General features: G+C 40.8%; 1 protein-coding gene and 1 long non-coding RNA gene across 3 annotated transcripts in view; one reads left to right on the forward strand and one right to left on the reverse strand.

Moving 5' to 3' along the window:
• MAP3K1 (mitogen-activated protein kinase kinase kinase 1) overlaps positions 1 to 17,116 on the reverse strand; it is a 59,823-nt gene extending 42,707 nt beyond the window's left edge. The window contains exons 1-2 of one of the 2 annotated variants that reach the window (XM_030236779.2): positions 16,083 to 17,116; positions 15,796 to 15,979 (exon numbers count right to left, since the gene is read on the reverse strand). Coding sequence is in view for 1 of the 2 variants with exons in the window: in XM_030236784.2 (XP_030092644.2) it covers positions 14,689 to 15,164 (476 nt within the window). In the remaining variant the exon portion in view is untranslated. Of the gene's footprint in view, positions 1 to 14,688; positions 15,199 to 15,795; positions 15,980 to 16,082 lie in introns of those variants that run through there. The other variant, XM_030236784.2, reaches the window with a different exon arrangement.
• Positions 16,027 to 17,689, forward strand: LOC127061014 (uncharacterized). Its single transcript, XR_007780389.1, has 2 exons — positions 16,027 to 16,161; positions 17,116 to 17,689. It is a non-coding gene; the product is annotated as an uncharacterized LOC127061014 (long non-coding RNA).
• The last annotated feature ends 3,899 nt before the right edge of the window (positions 17,690 to 21,588 follow it).

Below are 21,588 nucleotides of genomic sequence, written 5' to 3' on the forward strand. Positions count from 1 at the left end.
CAGACACAAATCTTTACCAGCACAGACTACAAGTCTCAAGGCCATCTGAGAAACCATCTTGTCTTACAAAAAGTCCAGCAGATTGATGGTTTGCAAATGTTATCATTTCACTTCAGACCCTAAAAGTTTCAAGCCTAGCAACTTCACAGCACTTAATTCACTGAGATACCCTTCCTGCATTTTAGTTTTAACAGGAATTTCTGAAACTAATACATATCAGAGAGTTTTTACTTCAATTTATTACCCATTTCTCATGAAATCTTGTAAAGATTTGACCACCATAATGCTCTAAAATTAGAAAGGCAGTAAGTGAATTCTATGCTTTCAAGGGTGTTTTAATCTGGTTTCCAGAGCTTTTGCACTTCATTTTATTTCAGGGTTCTAAGGGAAGGTTAAACTAACATTGACTGAATTTTCTATTTCTGTTTAAAAACCATGTCATAAATTCTTCACACAACAACAGATCCTGGTCCATTAAAAAAAAGAAAAAAGCAAAACACTGAAACTTATTGGCTCAAATTGGTGGATAAAAGCCAGTTTTCATCACAGACTTTTAACGAAAAGCACCTCAAGCAAGGTATGTATTCTGAGAAAAGGAAATTTTCTGCATTATTCTTAGAAGATTCTTAACTACTTCCAACTTCAAAGTAATTATGTAAATACCATTTAATAATGTGTACTCATTCCTTAACAAGTCAGAATAAACCACATCACTTGGAGAAACTGGCTGCACTCTTCTGGTGCTTTGTTCCCACTGTCAGCTTTGAAAAAAAAGGGCACTACATTTCTGAAAAAGGTCTAAGACTATTAGTGACTATTTTCCTGTATTGTTCCCGTCCCTTCCTTGCCTCCACATTAAAATAGCTTTCCAATTCATATCAAAGCATCCAAGGAGCAGTTTCATTTTATAAAAAATGTCAAGGTCCCAAGGCCATTCCCAAATTTAGGCTTCACATTTAAGTAACTAAATCTGTATTTCAGCTGTATTCAAAACCAACCTTTACTTTTAGCATAAGCATTTCTAGTTAAAGATGGCAGAGTAAAGAAAAAAGAACAGAAAAGATATTTCTTTCTAGAAAACACATAACTCAAATATGTGAACATATTTGATTTACATGAGAAATTCAGAACTATTAAAAATGTAACTAAAAAATAATAATTATCTTTAAAAAAAATGAGTAACTAAAATGAGGTTTCTCTTCTGTATGAACATTTAGACAAAAGTGTATCAACCTAGGAAACAGCAATACAAGACAATAGTGTTTTCAAACGACAGTATTAAAAAAACCCCACAAAATAAAACCAAATCACTGAAAAAGGGATATGACAGTTACTTTGGAAAAAAGTTCACAGTAAAAATGAGACTACAATGAACGAGAATCCAACTGGATGTAAAAAAAAAAAAAAAAAACCAAACCAAAAAAAAAAAAAAAAAAAAAAAAAAACAAAAAAAAAAACCAAACAAAACAAAAACAAAAACAAACCCCAAAAAAAACAAGAAGAATGTGCTAGTTTGAAGTTTTGGTAAGGTTTCTGAGCCTTTTTCAAGTACCAGCAAGTACTTAAAAAACAGGTGAGGCCCAGCTAATTTAATCCATTTTTGATTTGATGAAGCCAAACTCATCCAGAACTGATTTCTGTAATTCTTTATAACCACAATTATGTTAAAGTATCTTCAGAAAGTAAAAATCTAAATTGCACAGTTCAAAAGAGTATTTATCCTTGTGCTTTATTATTTAATTCCTTCTGAAGCAAATTCCTCACTCTTAGTATTAGACTCATTTGACCAATCTACAGATTTTAAAGTGACTTCATACATTTGCCAGCAGCCATAACTGGCTGTATTCAAAATTAGGTGAAAGGAAAATTGAGAGCTTATTATATCAGGAACATTAATTCTTATTTGAAAAGATGAGATTGTCCCATCTGCCTTAATAAAGTTTTCCTTCAAGTTTCATGTGTGTTTTTTGCTCAATCATAGGTGAAATCTCAGTTTTGTGTTGTCCCTATTTCCCTATCTGTTGGAGGATTTAATATCAGAATCCATACCAAAAAATCAGTATAGCCTAAGCCACAGTGTTGTTTTTTAAAGCAACGTTTTTATACATTGGAAACACAAACTAGGACTTGAAGTGATAGTAATGAAAATCATAAAAATATGGGAAATAAAAGTCCAAGATTTCACTGAACCAACTTAAGAAAGGGTAAATTATGGCACTTGTAGAGGAAGTACCTTTCACTCAAAGGAAATCAGTAACAACAACTAAACCTCAATTCCCTGAGGTGCTACCAAGAAACTCATCAGCACAGATTCAGCACATGAAATAGTAAAGCAGTAACAAACTAAAAAAGATTACCAAGAAGTCTGAGCATCATGGCAGCTTTATGAGTTAAGAGTTCCTCTTGTGATTCCCGCGCTGTGCTATGACTTCTCTAAAAGGACTTTCAGCTTCAGTTGAAACAACATGACACAGTAATAATTCTATCCCAAAATTTGTCTGATTGTTCCAGTTTCATAATCCCATTTAATTTTATTTACTTTTCTACACCATGTAAGTTTTTTTTTCCTTTAAAGGAAAAAAAAGTGGGGGAAAGATGTTTGTACCTCTTGCAACTAGAAGGTGCTCCAGTTTAATGGCATATTCACATATTCAGAGTTTAAAACGACTCACATAAAATCAACACATGATGAGACATCTTAAAAGTTTAACCACCACCACTGAAACACATTAACACATTTGCAATATGCTTATTTTACAGCCAAAAGAATACTATTCTAAAAGACCTTTACAAGTCAAATGCCTAAGAAAAAGAGAACAAAAAAGCATTTACTATAACACGCAGATAACTTACTAAATTTTAATTTAAAATATTCAAAGATTAGGCAAACATATCACTAAAGATGTCACACTAATTTTATTTCTTACCATGAAAACTTGTATGTCAGCAGCAGTGTCTCAAATATGGGACAGTAACTGGCCTTCCCAATCTCACTTCTTTAAGGAGGTATGCAAATGCTTTTCAAATCATTATGAAACTACAATATTATATAAAAGTCCAGAAATAAAAACTAATTTCCAGGACACACTGGTGTAACTATAGCTGGGGGAAAGTCTGCATGTGAAACGAGTCGTGACCTTGTGACTTACTAATGGACTGTTTATGGAAATACTTTTCTCAACAAGTTAATCTTTTACTAGGTACTGGAGTGACCTGACTGTGAACTAGAAGCTGAAGACTCATGTCACCCATTGAATTAATTGCTACATTAAAATGTCAGGCAACCTGAGAAAAGCAAAGGGTGACAGAGCCCCAAGCCCATGCAGACATCAGAAAGAAAACATGCCTTTGAAATGTTTTGAACAAGGCTGACTGCAGCCCAGAACCAGTGGAGAACACACTGTCACAGAATTCTGTCCTGGAAAACCAAAAGGCATTTGCACAGTCAGCCTCAGGAACACTCAGATATGCAACACAAGCTATCACTCTGAACACTCTCCACAGGGAAGGTCACCATTTTCAGAAGACAGACTTCCCATACTTGCTTAGAATGTCTGGGTTAAGCATTAGCTAGCTAGTCATGCACCTACACAAAAGTATAAACAAGCTGCTGTATGAATATGGAAGAGCAGATTTCTCAATTCTTACTCCTTGGCTGCCCACTCACAATGACTGAAAGACCAATGCAAGTTACACAGCAAGGGTTAAGAATTTTAAATCCTGTCATAAATTATTTTAGCAAGTGCAAATAAGCATACAGTAGCCCAACAAATCCTTATCAAAAGTCACCATGGTAAGAACTAACCACTTCCCTTGTGAGAGCCAGCTTCATCCCCTCCCAGTTATAAAAACATACCATTTATTTGAACATGGAAAGGGAGTAAGTAACAGTGCTAGACCCATATTGTCTCATTTCCTATTTCCTTTTAAGTATCAAAATGCAGGTCTTTTCACAATGAGATTCAGAAATGCAGTGAAGCATACATTGAGCCTTCAGGAGATAAAGAGAAATGTTGGTTCTTTAAAATGAACTTAATGGGAGAAAAAGAACAAGAGTGTTTTTCTCCTCCCCTAAAGTGGTTATAAAGAAACATGAGGAAAGATTGGACAGACTGACTGTAAAAAAAAATGCCAAAACCTTGCCCGATAATAACTACATCAAAAAACTTTGACTGCATAATTATTCATGGTTTCAAGCAAAATCCAGTAGTTTAAAAAATGTTAATAGCACAAAATCCATATGCCTCTTCTGCACCTCCGCCAAATCAGAAACTTATTTGTCACCATCCTAATGCACAAATATTTTGAGATCTGGAGGCAATGGTGTCTTCTCAACCAGAGATTAACTGACAATACTTAACAAAAAAAAGAGCCTGTTCTTCCTAAGGCATCAGCTCTCATCACAAGCTGTATTCTTCCCACAGAGGGGAGACAGAACACAGTTGGTCCTAAGTAGTATAATCAGTTGAGCTCTTTTTCACAGATGACACGTCAGATTTCTGAAAATGCTGCTGTAGTACAAATCAGTCCTGCATCTGGTTTTGGCCTTGTTCTAATCCAGTTTGCCTGCTTACTAGTTGTGCAAACGAGAGCTTTAGCACTTTTGGCTCTATGATCAGAAAAACTTAATACAGCTTTTGTACCAATGTTAACCAGAGAAGGTAAATTTGTTCAGTAGTGTTTCCCTTCACAAACATTAATGGAACAGACCTGAACTATTTCCCAATAAGCTGGATGATACAAACTGAGTATTTTTTCAAAATCTTATAGCTCTGTAAGCATAACTATTCATAGCTACAGGTCCTAGGTACATTAAAGAAACAGTAACCATCTTACTTTTGACCATTTGAACCATTGTATCCTTTCAGCCCAGGTTTTAATCATGACAAACCCATGAGTTTTAGATACTAAACAAATCAGTATGCACCAAAACCTATCAGCATAGCCTAGGCAAAAGCAACTTCAGTGTGGTAATTAAAACACACACTTCTATGCAGAGGTTCTGTTGCAGCCAGGAGGTCTTGCAGTCTGTAGCACATACTACAACTACATAACCAGATGCTGCATCCTTCTTTTCTCCCCCAAAGTTCTACAGAGGTATGTAATGCCTGAAGCATCAGAGGCATTCCAGCTTGCCAACATTACAAGTCCTAGAAAAAGCTTTATGTACCTATGTGCCACAAGGTGCAGAGAACTTAGAATACAACAGATATGGTAGTTTCATCCTGCTGCTGGCTGCTACACAAAGCTGATAAGCAGAGAAAGCTCACTCAGAACCCTGACAGAGTCACGTGTAACTCCAAGGTGGGCATAATGGCAAATTCAGGTGCTGATTTTCCTTTGAAGAGGAATTTATGTTTTGAACAAAACCCACACTAGTTAGTCATATACTTACTGATAAACTGCTTTATTTCAGGCTAAGGGACCAATATTGTAACTATGGTAGATACACATGAAGTGAACAGCTGCACACAAAGAATACCAATAAAGCCTTATAAGGCTCCACCACTGTTTAAGGGTTTTCCTAGAGGCTCATTCACAAGATTAAAATCTGAGTTTTTGTCAAAGTCCTAGCTATTTAGGTCTCAACTATTTATGTGCATGCAAATACGTTAAATACAATTGAAATACTAAAGCATACAGCTAAGCTGCTTCCTGGGAAGAAATACTTTCAAAAATTATTTGTCAAATAAGAAAAAGTGAAAGACATATTTTAATGAAGCTCCTATGGAACACTGTCACCATGACAGAAACTGGCAGATTTCCTACTAGTTCCCCTTGCTAGTTCCTCAACAGTCTACTCAGTAGGCTGAAAGGAAGCCAAAAATCTAAAAGTTCTGGCTGTGCTCTCCCCTGCAGTCTTGATTCCCAGGGTCTACAAGTGGCTTGCCCTGGCACTGGACCTCTATTCTCATTTGCAGTCAATTTTAAAATAAAGGAATGCAGTTCATATGTAGCTGATTTCAAAGTGTCAAAGCAATTCTCCTTCTCCACTTGGCTTTGCTGGCCATCATCGCTAGCAGTAGCAGAACTGTAAAACACTGCCACAAACATGCAACTCAGGGCAGGTCAGAACAAGCTAACAGTAGAGCATACTAATTTACTGCTGAGACACCAGGAAGAATTAAATACTTCAGCACATTTACCAGGACAAGACGGTTTACTGTTGTACCTGAACCTGCTGGAACTTAACCATATGCTTAAAAGAGAAATCTTACAATACAGTAACACTGTTCTGCTTACCATACATACACTTAACTTTTCATAGAAGAGCTAATCTATACTTCAGAGTTTTCAATATAAAGAAGAATTTCAAGATCAAGTGTAACTGTACTTCAAGTGAGTTTAGAAAGACGAACAGCAAGCAGTTTCATTAGTTTGCTACCACAGTTTACCATAGTTCATAGTTTCATTAGTTTACCACCTTACTCAGCTTGGTTAAAGACACTGTTTTTCTGAGAAATGACACTTTTCACAAAGGTTTGTGACGTTATTAGTAAACTGTATCCCAAAGAGCAACATACTGTCACTGTTTTACTTGGAACAGACAGTAAACATTTGAATGAGATGTCATCAAGACCTTTTTCAAGGACATGTCAACAGCAATGTTCAGATCAAACCTTTCCAACAATTTTTTTTTTCTTCAGAAAGGGAAGTCCACCTTCTACTGCAGAAAAGAGACAGGATTTGCAGGACAGTCTAGGAATCTGAAAATTCTGACTACTCTCCTTTTGTGGAATAAAAAAACCCCTCAGACTAAGAAATTATTTTTGGCAAAAATAATGAGCATTTCTCAGGTACCGGGCACACTTGACATTTATATTATACTCTGGGACTTTCTAAGCCCTTTTCCTATATTTTCCATTCCTAAGAGAGTCAACTTGGACCCCACTGGGCTTTGAGGTACCTTTACAAGAAAAAAGGTGTTCTTTTTTAGAATTGAATCCTTTGCTACCAGCAATATAGCAGAAATGAGCAACAACAGAAACCACATTTAACAGAGGATGCTGTCATGCAGCATAAGCCAAATGCAATGGGCAGGCACAAATCTCCCAGGTTGAACACTTTGCCAGTCCACACCTTTCCTCACTCACCTTGCCGACTGTATCAGTATATGCTGGTTTACAATGCTGAACACATCCTTACATGAAAACACCTCACAACTTTGAAAAGACGAAAGATATCTTAGTTTAATCGCAAATATTTATTATTTTATTATGTGCCCTCTCACCACAAAAAAGGGCACTCAGTCTGCATGGGAGTCTTCACAGCGAGAGAAGCCAAGCAGATCCAACTTTTCCATATCGGTTTGGCATAAGTCATTTCTAAAATAACAATGCTGAAGGTCACCTACATTGCTCTCTGCCAGAGCTCTGCACGGCTTCAGGTGTCTCATTTGATACTTTCTTGTACACAAGGCTGGAGGGGAGGTGAAGTGGGAAGCTTCTTCTCCCTCTTCTTGTACTACTGGCTTAAAGCAAATGCAGAACAATCTGCGTGGCCTTAAGATCTCTTTTCCACATACCTCTGCTCTTCCTCCCAAGAGCCTCTGGGAAGGGTAAGAAACATGCAGTTGCAACTCAGAGTCAATTCTTCTCCAGGGAACAAACTCTTAGTTAATTTTAGGAAGGTGTTTAAGGAAGTGTGTAAACAAGGCTGTGTGGAGCAGAACGTATGAGGCCACCAGTCCTAGCCCTAACCTTGGAGGTTCAAAGAGAAAGCAAGTGATCCTGGTTACTGTGACCCTGCCAGAAACCAGGATCCATCCCCGGCAGGCAGATACTGAAAAGCTTGGCTGCATTAAGTGGGCATTATAGAAATAGTTTCCACACCATGGAAAACCTAACGCCCTCGCACTTTCTACAGGCTGGGACATTTGATTTGCCTGCAGAGATCAGGAGACCTACTGTAATAAGCTGTTGTTACGAATCAATGCAGAACGTACAGTTAAAAACCCCCAAAATCAATGTTAATTCTATCCTTACAAGAGAAGCCATTTTGTGGATCTATATGGAGGCATTACTGAATTATCTTTTTAAAAAGAAACTTATTAGTACAGTTTTAAGAATAACTCCATCCAGCTCCACACAATTAAAAACTAATTTTTTACTTTTCTCTTTCAAGTATGAACTGTGAAAGGACTTTACCCAACTACAGAAGCCACTCCCTATGTTTTATTTATATGAATAATCTAACAAAATAATACAGGTCCTTAATATGAAAGATCCTTCCCAAGTTTTTAAGATCACATTAACACTGTCTCAACAAGTTTCCATGCTAATCAAAACTGCAATAATTTCTTACATTAAGCAAAGACATCAGTAATCCTGTGGCCTAGGGTTCTGTAGAGGCATTTCCTTTAGTGAAATAACAAACATCTCAGATCTTTACTTATGGAAAGATTTAAGACCCTAATTATAGATCTAGTGCTAAAGTTAAAACCCACTATCAGAGAAAAAAAGATTGAAAAGACTATTAATATCAGACCTTGCAACACCACTGTCTAAACCTGTGAGAGAAGAAACCAAAAAAAAAAAAAAACCAAAAAAACAGAGAAACTGTCACTAACTACACAAGAATTTTCAAACTGTATATGCAGCAACCAGAAATTAAAAGTAAAGCCATAATTCAAAGCAATAACAATATTGTCTAGGCACGGTAGTAAACAAACACTAGCCTGCTAGAGTGCCTTAATCTGACAAGCTCAATAAACTGTACATGAACTGCAAAGTGGATGTCACTGCAAGCTTCACCACACCTTTGACAGATACATTTTTCTATACATCTCCAAATGCAGAGCACTTATATATAATCTGAAAGCAAAATATCATCCACTAAGCTTAGAAGCCTCCATTTTAGAGAATACTAAGAATTACTAAAATGATATTGTGCAGACATTTTATTTGCAGTAGAATGGGAAGTAATACAAACAATTTGTATAACCCCCCCCCCCAAATTTGTTAATTTGTGTTTTCAATTTGTTATGACAAATTAGGGTTAGGGGTTTTTTTTTTTCCTTCAGCATTTCAAATATTTAGACCAAGCTCTTTCTGCATCCAAAAGGAACAGTCCTGGAGATAGAAACATGATGATTATATATTCAAAAATCATCAGGCTGTAAGATGGTATTTCAGAGAATAACTACTGAAATGAAACACATATAAGCACCCCTTTGAGGGTGAACTGCCAGCTCCCAAAAGTACCTGATCATCACTGCTGACAGCTGAGTAAGAATTCATTTCAGTTTGCTCAAAAGCAAAAAGACTGGATGCTCAAGAAGAGGATGGGGAAGAGCTCAGAAAACAAGATGTCAGAGTTGGCCAGATGTCAGTGAGGTCAAGCAGATGCAACTCACTTCCCAGCACTCTATTTCTACCTTCCACAATGACCCTGGGTAAGTTACAAGGGGCTGCAGTACCAAGAGCAGGATGGGAAATATTAGGAAAGAACTGAAGTTGGGCAGCATAGTAATCACATTAGCAGTCATTTAACTACCAATTAGAACACTAGGACAAGAGAGGTGGGAATAGACAGTATTATGCTATATTTCCATGAATGATTTGAATAGTTTACACTTCAGGGACACAAATGAGACAGTGTGAAACAAAGGTAGACTGTCTTGAATTATAGTTTAATCTCACAAATAGGAATACTCCATGACATTTTAAGTTTATAGAAAAAAACCCCCCACTTTCTGCAAACATCTTAAAATCTTTAATCATCACATGCTGAACACTATCAAAACAACTGGACATTATTAAGCCAAAAGAGAGGGAATGATGTCTCTATCACCTTTTATTAAAAAAATCTGAAAACTATTTTATCCATTTCCAGACAGAAGGTAAAAAAATTTCCAATTTCAAATTGCTCTTAGGTAGCAAGTAAATAGACCTTCTGTGTTTTCAGGACATTTTACAGCCAAGATTCAACAAAACTGATCTTTGAAAAGCACAACAAACAACTACCAAAAAATAAAGCAGACAAACCCATAAAGCTCAAGAAAAACAAAAAACCCAAAACCAACAATCCAAGAAACAGACCAAAAAAAAAAAAAAAAACCAAAGCAAAAAAAAAACAAACAAAAAACCCACAACACCTCCCCCCACCAAAACCAAACCAAATCAAAACCACCTCAAAACTCCGAACATACAGGAAAAAAATAGTCAAGACACTTCAGCACCAGCCAGAACACTCCAGTTCTACTTGTGCAGTGTGAGACTGGAAAGCGGAAGCAACCCTGCAGGCAATACACTCAGCCTCCGGGTAAGGATAAAAAGGGAGGGTAGCAACAGAAAGCAACTCTCCACTTAACCACGTTCTCCTACTCCTACAGAGACAAGTAATGAAGCTCTTTAAAAGGCTTTCTGTCCACTGTACCTTAAGAAAAAGAATGAACTGTAATTCTAGAGCTTTAAGTGAGCACACAGCAGATAAAAAAGTAAATTAAGATGACCCTCGGGTCTCTGCAGAGAATACTCTGAGAACACTCAGATTAGCCTTAGAAACTCAGAACTCAAACCAGATCCGTCCTTTTATCACCACTTTTGCTGAAAACTAGCTTTACAAGTTTGTTTAAGAAACAGCTACATGGCAACATATAATTTGTATTTTAAACAAGCTTAAGCCAAGTTTCACTAATACTGGAAGCCAGTGAAAACCAACAGAAGCATTCCCATAGTCATTCCACCCACAGATGCTTGCTTCTACTCCTGTCTCATGCCTCCCTGCAGCAGCATAAATCTCTGCACAGCTGCACCATTACTTCTGAAAGCATTAGTACACTAAAAGGGCCTGTGAAGTTCAAATCCATCATACAGAAGGAAAAACCGGTCTTCAAATCTTGTGCTCTTCACATTCAGCCTTTTGGTAAGACACGACTGCACATATCTAGACACAGGTATTGCACTGAGCAGTACTTAGACTCCACTGAGTGACACTAGAGACCGAACCTTTAGTATCACTAAATCCAATGAGACAGAAAGCTCCAGATTAGTTAGTTACAATCTATTTACTTTGCACAGGAACAAAGAAACTGCCATACCAGATCAGACCATTTAAGCAGAACCCTACCACTTGCAATAACTAAGAGTGATAAAAATCAGACATGGTAGAGGGTGACCCTCTTCCAAAAGTGACTCCCAAGCCACAGAGCACAGAAGAGGTAGAAAGGCAATCTTCTCTCACCACAGTATCCACTCAAACTGGAAGCAGAAAATTTGGTAGCTTATTTACACAGATAGCTATAAACATCAAGCATTAGAGACTTGGATAAAATACAGAATTATATTTCACCTTATCTGGGAATAGCCAAGATCAATAATAAGCTATATTTTTTTTACCTTAGCTACATTCTGACAGGAACAGAGAAAGTTCGCATTTCAGTGACAAAAAATCCTTGGCCATGCTGTGCCGTCACTGTAGATGCTCTCCTGTTCTCACTACAACTCCCAGTGCTCTGTTAAAAGCATTCAAGTCCTGCTTTGAAAGTCATCAAAGGTGCTACAAATTGATAAACAGGGCTGAAACTGATGAGCTTTTACTAGCAGACTTGCACACACAGACAAAACTTCAGTTTTACTGTGTGACTTTGGTGTCTCTAGCATGTGTCAGACGGCAACTGCAGAAAAATACAGTATAAACATCTACAAGGGTTGCCTTGCAGCTGAATGATCTAGCACATACCTTTTCAAGCACCTAATTTTCATGGAAGTCACAAAGTATGTGGTTACAGCACACAGATGAACTGCACCATTTCTTTCTTTTTATTTTTATAAAAACATGATTACAGCAATATAAACTAATGCTGTACTCAAAGAAGTAATAAGGCATCTACATCAATTTCAGATACAAATATCACTTAACGTCTGTATGTTTTAAAAGCATATTGTTAAGCTCACAGAGAAGGAAGTGCACTTTACCTCCATGGATTTCCCTCACGCGACAAGAAATCACATTACAGTTATCAATGAATTCACTGTTTGGATCTTGTTATAAACAAAAACAATACACTGACAGTAAAAAATATTTATGGGATAAGAGATCTGAAGTGCTTTATCATGTTGAAGTTGCAATTCCTAGAAAAACATTCCCTTCTTCTCTTACAGTGATATAAGATAGCTTACACCCTTCACTGCTTTTAGTGAAAATATTCACTCTACTGCCGACGTGCAGAATGCTTGAGAGCTTGAAGGGAAAAGGTAATATTTACATCTATAATTCAACAGCAGTCAGTTTCCCTTCTCAGGTTCATTTTGAGGCCCAAGAAGGTCTTCCAGCATAAACAGAAACAGAGGATCTATTTAAAAGGAAGTAACTGTAATACCAAAGAGCCTGATAGGGGGACTTTGGAGCAAGCATAATATCTTCTAACAAATATAGGAAAGTACAACTAACTGCATTCAAAGCCTCCCTATAAAGCACTCCTTAAATTATGTCTTTAAGTTTGTCTCTTAATAACTATCTGGGCAACAGCTGCCCAGGCACATTTAATGTGTATTACTATTTTTCACATATATATTAGCCTCTCTCCTCCAGCTGAAACAATATTAAAATGAGGGCAGATAGATGTTTAATTTTTTAAACAGCTTGATAAAGTACTACTTGGTCTAATATCTGTTTCTTGGTAATACAGCACACAGAATTACTGAGATACTCTATCCATAAACGAACATTTATGGGTATTTTTGAAGGACAATCATTGTTAAAGTTGTCATGTTCTTCCAACTACCTTGATACTAAACTCAAAACAGACCCACTGAAACACTGAAGAGAAAAGCTTTTGGCATTCAGTATTTCCTAAGATTTGTTAACGTTCCTAGTCAAATAGCACAAAGCGCTTACAAGTATTTTGACTTACATACACACTACACTGATTTGGCCAAATGCAGGTACCTAAAAGCAAGCGAAATTGTCCATGTGAAAAGGAAAAAAATTCCACAGCTGCTTTGTCATTGCTGCTGCGGGACCAACTAGCAAGGATGGATGCAGCATTTCACCACTGATGCGACATACACTGACCTTCCTGCACCTCTAACATCAAGCCTGACTCACACTTGCTATCACCATGAGATTCAACCTCTTCAAACATAATCTGATATTCTTTTTTTTCTTGAAAGCCATGAAGCTTGACACAACTGTATTACAATATACAGCACATTATAATATCATGACTTTACACAAAGATGGTGCTAAGAGTTTATAAAAAGACAAGGCGCTCACTAAAATTTGTACATCATTACCCTTCCCCAAAACATTTACACTAACTAATCCTTCTATAAGTACAGAGCCATTTCTTATCTGCACAATAACAAGTATTTTTACACTGCCCTAAGAACAGGCCAAAATCCATCTGAATTGCTGAGAATACATATAAACAGGACATTGGTCTAGAAAACAGTTCTTATTACAGTACTCCTGCAGTAATTCAACCTTTAAAAAATACTCCTGAGGTTTGACTGACATATGACATAACTAGAAAGAACACACCAGTCATATGTCCAAACAGGAATTATATTTTTATGAGGTTTAAATGATTAGCCAAACTATAAGGCATCATTAAAATAGGTCCCTGGGTGTTAATACAAAGTTCTTAAACTACAGAGTCCACACCAGATAAAACCTTACAAGAGATCCAGTTGAAATTGTCATCTTCACATCAAAGTTACCTGGTCATACTGCAGTGCCTACACACACATACACTAGTAAAACCCACCGAGTACACGGTAAAGCTGAAATGTGTTCTAAAGTACTTCAACTGTTTCACCGCGGTCGCAAGTTCACTTTCAACCTGAATACTTGTACACATGGCAAAACAGTGGCAGATCACAAGAAAATGGACTTATCAATTAATACGTACAGAAGGCAAACATAGGCTGCAAACACCAGGCGCTGAATACAACCACTGAAACTTATCACCTAGACTAAGCCACGACAAAATTACTTTCTCCTAAAAAACCAATAAGGATATTTACATTTCAAAGTCTTTCCTCTTCTTACTAAAAGAAATCAGTTCTTCATAATCGCGAAGCTGCAAACTAGAATCTGACTTCGGAGAAGTCGGGGGGAGGGAGGAAGGGGAAAATAAAAATATAATAAAGTCGATTACTCAGTTTTGCAGCAAAGTGCTCGGGCAGCACGGGCAGTGCCTGGGGAGTCCGCAAGGCAGGCGCTCAGCCGCCGCCCGGCCCCGGCCCCGCGGGCAGCACCGCGCTCGCTCGCCCCGAGCCCCAATGGCTGCTGACACATCCGGCCCCGCCACCGCCCCGAGCTCACACTTCAAAGCCTTTCGGGACTCCGGCAGAAGTCAAGCACAAACGCACCCCGCAGCCAGGCGGGCCGCCCCCCGCGGCTCCGCTCCGCGGCTCGGCTCCCGCGCAGCCCCGCACGCCTGACAGCTGCGGCCGGCGGGGCAGCCCGGCCCGGCCCGGCCGTGCCCCTCCCTCAGACCCGTACCAGGTGCCCCGGGGGAAGGCGGGCGGCGGGCAAGCTCTGCTCGCCGCGCCCCAGCGCTGCGCTCCGCGGCTGCTCCCGCCGCCCCCGCATCCGCTACCGGCCTGCGGCCAGGGGGGAACGGGGCGGGCTCCGCCGCCCCGAACCCCGTCCGCGGGAACAGCCCCGACTCCGCCACTGTCACGCAGCGCCCGCCGGGACCGACCCTTGCCCGCCCCTCCAGCCGTAGGCGCCTCTCACCTCGCGGCGGGGGACGGCTCCATCCTCCGCTCCGCGGCGGGGTCCGTCCCCACCGGGCTCCCCGCCGGCAGCGGCTCCAGGAGGTCGGCGCAGCGGCTGGGGGAGGCAGCCGGGCTGGCGGGGCTGGAGCGCGGCGGCCCGGGCAGGTAGTGGAGCAGCAGCGTCTCGGGGGGCTCCGGCGAGGAGGAGGAGGAAGAGGAGGAGGCGGCCGGGGCGGCGGCGAGGAAGAGGGGCGCCTCCGGCAGCCGGTCCAGCTCCACGCTCCGCACTTTGCGCAGCTGCTTCCGTCTCCAGTCAGAGCGCTGTTCTCGGCTGCCGCTGCCCGCCTCCCGCAAGAGCCCCCCGCCGCTCCCGGCGACGCTCCCCGCCACCGCGCCGCCTTTCAGGCTCCCGCAGGCGGCGGCGGCGGCCGCCTCCGCGCCGCCGCCCGAGGATAATCCCGATGACGAGGCGCGATCCCCCGCCGCCGCCGCCATTTTCTCTGTCGGGTCACATCGGGCTCCCGAGCACCGGGGGCCGCCGGCGGACAGCACGCTGCGCAAACGGCGCCGCCTGCGCAAACGGCGTAGGGCGGGGGCGGACGGCGGGCGCGGATTGGCGATGGCGGGCGCCGGGGGCGGGGCCACGCCCGTAGGTGCCGCGGGGCCGCGCCCCGCCCGCCCCCGCGCAGGTGTCGGGGCGGGGCGGGAGCCGGGCGGGAGCCGAGCCTGCCACCGCCTCCGCTGCTGCTCCCCGGGGTTTGGGCTGCGGCCGGGGCACGAGCCGGACGGGGTCCGTCTGTGCGTCCGAGCCGAGCCCGGCAGGCGGTGGAGGCGCCAAGCGGGGAGCGCGGCCCCGCCCCCACGCGGCCCTCCCCACGTGCGGGAGGGTGGCGGAGGCTCCGGTGGCCCGGGCGGGGTACGGCCTGGCGGGCTGGGCTCCCCCGAGCGAGGCGCGGAGAAACGTTTCCCGGATCTCGGAGCATTCCCGCTCGCACCCCCATAGTCTGAGCCTCTCCTCTCCCCAGCATTTCCCTGGCAGCCGGCGAGGGGCCGGGAGGAGCGGAGCGTCCGCGGTGCCTCGCTGCGTGCTGCCGAGGAATAGCCTCTCCAATATGCCCCAGCTCACCTGGTCGTCCCTCTCTGGAAAGAGAGGAATTAAATGCACATCCTCGCTCGTAGGAAATTAAATGCACATCCTCGCTCGTAGGAAATTAAATGCACATCCTCGCTCGTAGCCTCCGCGCGTCCTTCTCCGGGCTGCCCTCAGTTGGCCGGCGCCGCTCCCCCCATCCTCGGGTACTCCTCCGTGTCTGCAAACGACGGAGAAGCGTTAATGTCCCGGAGCACGCCCGTCTCCATGTGTGCGCAGGAATGCACATGTAGATGAAGTTATACCCTGCCACGCACACCTACCGCTGCGGCTGTTTCCTGAGAGACTGCGAGAGAGAAGAAAGGCAGGAGACATCACATGACCGAACCTTGGGAGGTTCAAGTAAATTTTCTACTTGGGATTTTCTCTCGACCACATTGGGGTGGTTTTGCTTTTTGATCGGAGATGAGAAAAGGAGAACTGAATATTGCTATGCATACAAGGTTGTTTTCAGGGTGCTGTGGTTTCTAGATAAAGTAGAAGTCAAACAGTTCAAAGCACTTAAGCTGAATATTTCAGGCTTATTTCTCAGAATTTGGTGTAACATCCAAGTGTAACATTAACTAAGTAATGGTTATTAGTATGGTAATTTTGCTGGGATCAGTAATTTGATCTGAAGCTCTAGTTGAGTGAGAATTACCTTCTAACACAAGCGGATTCTTTCTTGCCTTACAAATATGATCAGAGGCTGACCTGAATGTAGGATCATTGCTGGAGAATATGATGAGGAGATAGGAAGAGGTTTTGCCCTCTAGACAAAAGCCTGAGGTCACTTTTTGTACTCTATATACTTGCATATGGAATAATATCAGTAGGTAAGGCCTTGAGGTCACACTGAGTGAATTATTTAGGTGGTCTGCCAAGATGCCACACTACAACTGTCCTAGTGCTAGTTTTTCAGTGAAGGATGCTGTGAGAAGGTCAGTTGCATTCATTGTCATCTTGTAAGTGTGATTTCTTTGGAATAAGCAGTTCATCTGATATTCTCTTGTAATGTACAACCCAGAGATATAAATTGATTCTGAATTTCATAAGGGTAGCATTTGACACTTAAAGCCTCTGCTGTAAATTAGAGAGAGTTTTCTGGAAGATTCCTAGACCAAGAGGCATTGACAAAGTGAGAATGTTACTAAAGGGAATAAAATAACAAAGTGTCCACTTTGTAGACACAGCATGAACTTAGTTCCATGCAAATCAGTGTGCTATTATATCTTTTCAAATATTCCTCTCTGCCATAAAATCACATTTACAGAAAAAAGAAAGAAAATAACCACACAAACCCCTATGCTTTTAAAGACATCTAAACAGAACAAGAAGATGACTTTAGATATTTTATAAATGCTCATCAAATGGAAGAGGAATATCCCTTTGAATAGTGGTTGGCTGGAGTAGAATACAGCGAAGAAGAAGCATATCTTCAATAAAAGCAAATCTAGGAGGTAAGGGTGTATACAATGTGTATGACAGTTCTAGGGGACAGCTCTCTCAGGGTGTGAAGGCTCCAACAAAGGAGAAGGACCAGGAAATTCAAGGAAAATGTGTGGCAGTGGAGTACTGAGGAATGTGCATGTACACTGAAGTGAAATAATTTCTGGAAAGCAGCTAAGAATGGGGCAGAATATAAAACACAGGGACAGTGGGAGGCACCACTGTAAGAAATCACTAAAAGGAGACAGGTCCTGTTAAGGCATTACTTTGCCTTTTGAGTAAGGCTAGTGCTGTGAAGGTTTTGCATTACTTTTGTATAAGATGCAAAGTGGAAAACCCTTACTACTCTGTCATTTAAAAATGCATGGCATGCCTTATAATGGTTCTTTATCCTTTCATTACTGGCTGAATTTCAATTCTAATAAATTACATTCTGCCTATACTCCTTATATTCACCTTATTTTTTTCAAATGTGTGTTTCTCCACAGTGCCTTGACCAGAGAAGGAAGCACAGTGGATAATAAAAATGAAACATTGCATAGCACGCTGCTGGCATGCAACACAGATTTATACACAATATAAAGGCTCTACCACTTTGAAATCAGGAATTGAACATGCTGATGGACACCTGTGTTTTCTCATTTGCTCTTAAAATTTTTTTTGCACTTAAATAAATGAGTTGACCTGATTGAAAAAAAGTACAAAACTTACTGAAGAGCTCTGAAAGTTCTCAGTTACCTCTTGCACAGATTATTTCCCAGTCTGTCTAAAACACAGCTCTAGAAGGTAACCTGAGACTTTTAGCAGTTTTTAGCCACAAGTAACGGCACCCAGGGTTTGTTATGAAACAGAGGCCTTTGGCCTCAAATTAGCACCGTGTAATATTTGGAACTTCTACCATTGTACACAAAGAAACTTCTGTTTGGGAACACACTAAGATTTTGCAAGCCAAGGAGTTTCCTTGTTGCACAAAACTTGTAACAGTGTAATGAATAATCAACAATTTTCAACATGCTAGAGATAGGAATCTGCTGTGCCCCTGCATACATAACCTAGGCATCATCATGCACAAACAGAATAAATATGAGAGATAACACAGTCCATAGTTTCTGGTCTTGACTAAACATGCAAAAACTGCTTTAATACTGTATACAAACTGGATTCTCCGTGTCTTGTTAGTCTGTGTAGAAAGACTTATCCCCACCTTGATCTTCTATTCATTCTTTCCATTGTGAAAAAGGGAAAACAAACCTGCTCCTAAGCCAAAATCCTTTCCTGTTTACTCCTCTGAAATGTAATGGAAAAGTCAAGCACTGTTTTCTGTAGAAATGCTTTGACATCTTGCTGATGCACCATTCTTACTTCCTAGCATAACAGGTATACCTTTCAGAAGAATATTCCTTCAGAAAATCAGAATCCTGTACCACTTCAGAGAGTGAGAAAGAATTTCAGGTAAAACGAATCTGTTACAGAAAATTATGGAGGTTTTGCTCACACACTGGGAATGTCTAGTCTACTGCTATTTATAAATTTCTTTTCTTAATGTTTTACTTATGCGTTTCATTATTTTTTAATGGAAAACACGTTTAAAGATTTTTTTCCCCTCACATTTCAGTCCACATGGTACTGAACTTTTGTTGAAAATGTTTTTTGGATCTGTGAGACTGAGGGTGATGTTTTGACCTAGGTTTCAGACACTAGTATAAGTGTCTGTATAAGGAAAGGGCTGTACTTGAATCCCCTTGTTCTGCCAAAGCATTTAGTAACACTTCCCTGATTCTTTTTAAGAAATAATGGTGATATTCCTACTTACAACGCTCCTGCATTGTCTAATCACATTCCTTACACTTAGCAGTTTTTTTTTTGGTGTAGCATCTACTCATGAACTGGTGGACCTTTTGGTGGACCAGTCATATGTACCATATGATCCAAAGCAAAAAGGTGATCTCTTTCCAAAGAGTTTGCAACTTAAGAATGAAAGACAAACAGGGAACAGAGCATCAGCAAGCTAGAGTGTAGTCCTTGTACAGTATATCTGCTACCTTGATTTTTTTTTAATCATTAGTTTGTACATCTTGCACTAACTACTGAAATCAGTTCAATTTTTGACCTCAGATAGTCTTGAGAATATTGATAGCTTGATGTCTAAGTTGGATGTTCTTCTTGGCTGTACTACAGAGGATTTTTCTGGCCTTGAATAAGTCATGATCCTTTCATAGTTCAATTTTTCCCAGCTGCAACTGTGTAACAAATATATTTACCTACCTAAGGCATGACACAAGGCTAACGGATATAATATTATTGCGTTTCAAGAATAATTCCTACTCAAAAGCAATGTATTAATGAACTGAGCAAAACCTGTTAAACCTCTTCTCATACATGACTTACGAAGATCTACCAAAATTATTGCAGCCAGAAGCTCTTTTTCTAATATTCTTCCAGACTAGTAAATTGACAGCATAGTTCTCACCTGGATTCCATCTCTTGCAAGAACCACTATCTTTTCTCTCTCTGTGGAAAAACAACTCTACCATTTCAGGCTCAGAAAAAGAGTGACCGCTCAATTTTCCTTCACCCTGCTGCTACCACTGTTAAATCTCTTTCAGCCTAGGTGTCTGTTATTCCTTCTGTTCTATGAGTCAAAGACACAAACAGAAGCACAGGTTTTAATAAATTGTGGCAGCTTTGTTCCTGGAAGCTACAGATTTCCAAATTACTGAGAAACAGATGCAAGAATTTAGCTTTGTTTTTTTTGTCCCAACAGGTTGGAAGAAGGACCACTTCCTCACTCCCACTGAAGAAGACCCTGCAGTTATTCTTTTCCTCTGCCTGCTGCTCATCAGCCTTGCTCTGCCAGCAGCAGAATCACACAGTGCCAGCTGCAGTTACTAGAGGACAGTAACTTGAAAACAGCATAAACATTCAACCACCAGCAAACATTAAAAGCCTTGTTGGTATATTTCAGCATGGCTGCAGGCTGTAAAGCAACAGTCTTGTGTCATTGATATATCCAGCCCATACCACACAATCCTTCTGACCATCCTGTAAAAGAAGAGCAGACAAGAGTGACACAATTTCACAGAGACCTCTGGACAACTGCCTCCCTGAGTAATTGCCAGACGGACAAGGAGCTGGCAGGAACACTCTCCACAGAGAACCCTGCTTGCTTTCTCCAAAGCCATTCAGTGCATATCTGAATAATAATTTCTGGTTGCAGTAATGGCATCCAGCCTGACACATTCTCTCCCTCCTTTTCATTTCTGTTCATTCCACCCTGGCCCACCAGTCATAATGTCTGTATGCTTCCATTCATGATGGCTAGCAGTGATGGCAGTGCTGTTCCTCTTCCTAAATCCAGTAGGTGGACCTGCCAAGGACCTCACAGCTGTTGGAGGAATAAAACTCAGCAGCAACACCCATGCCTAGCTCATCATGTGATCCCTTTATGCCAAGCCTGCCAATTTTCTGGCACCATGGTAGAAGTGAATCAAACAGCTATTAGCTGTAACAGTCGCAGGGAATCCACAGATCCTAAAAATAGTTCTGGGATCCTTTATGTCCAAACAGTCAGATCTTTACCATCATCACCTCTTTAGAAAAGGCTGCATGGCCTTTTACTAAGGCTATTAAATCTCTGTTATTCCCTCCAGCAACGCAGTTGGCACAACACTACTTTATTGCTTGTGTGCCAGTCACAGTTCCTGAGAACAGTGTTTCCAAAGCCATTTAATCCTGGTGTCCAAGGCTATCATCTAAACCAAACATCTTCAAAAACCATAAGATCTGGACATCAGTAGTTGGCATTTGCCTACCTAGTGACAAAGTGTTTTGAACACGGTGTTCGTTCAACGTCTTCTGTGCATAAATAAGGAGGAGTCCAGGAGTCATAAAAAAGTCTCCCATGTGACTTCTGGAAAGAGAAAATTGCACTGGAGATTTCTGAGGAAAGTAACATTTCACTTTTAGTATCTGATGGTATTAAAATCAATCATCTTATTTTGTAATTCATTAAAAGCTGGCTCCAAAAGAAAGATAAAGAAATAAAATATATTTTTGCATAAAAATTTCTGACCCTTCTTGAGTTCTACTTTACTGATATGACAATTTAAAAAAAGTATTCTATCTATTCCACAATGTAGGCGCACCTGTTGAATTAGATTGCTGTTCCTGAGGTTCATCATTTATAGAGCTCTAGCTGTTCTGCATCATAGCTTCATTTGCTACACCGAATTAATTTGTAATTTTTATGATATCTGGATACTAATCCTATGAATAAATCATTAATAGAAAAATCCTTTATTTTCTGCATGTTTATCATCCTTTTGTTAGGTACTAAAATCA

This window comes from Serinus canaria, chromosome Z (assembly GCF_022539315.1).
Source record: "Serinus canaria isolate serCan28SL12 chromosome Z, serCan2020, whole genome shotgun sequence".
Taxonomy (NCBI): Eukaryota; Metazoa; Chordata; class Aves; order Passeriformes; family Fringillidae; genus Serinus; species Serinus canaria.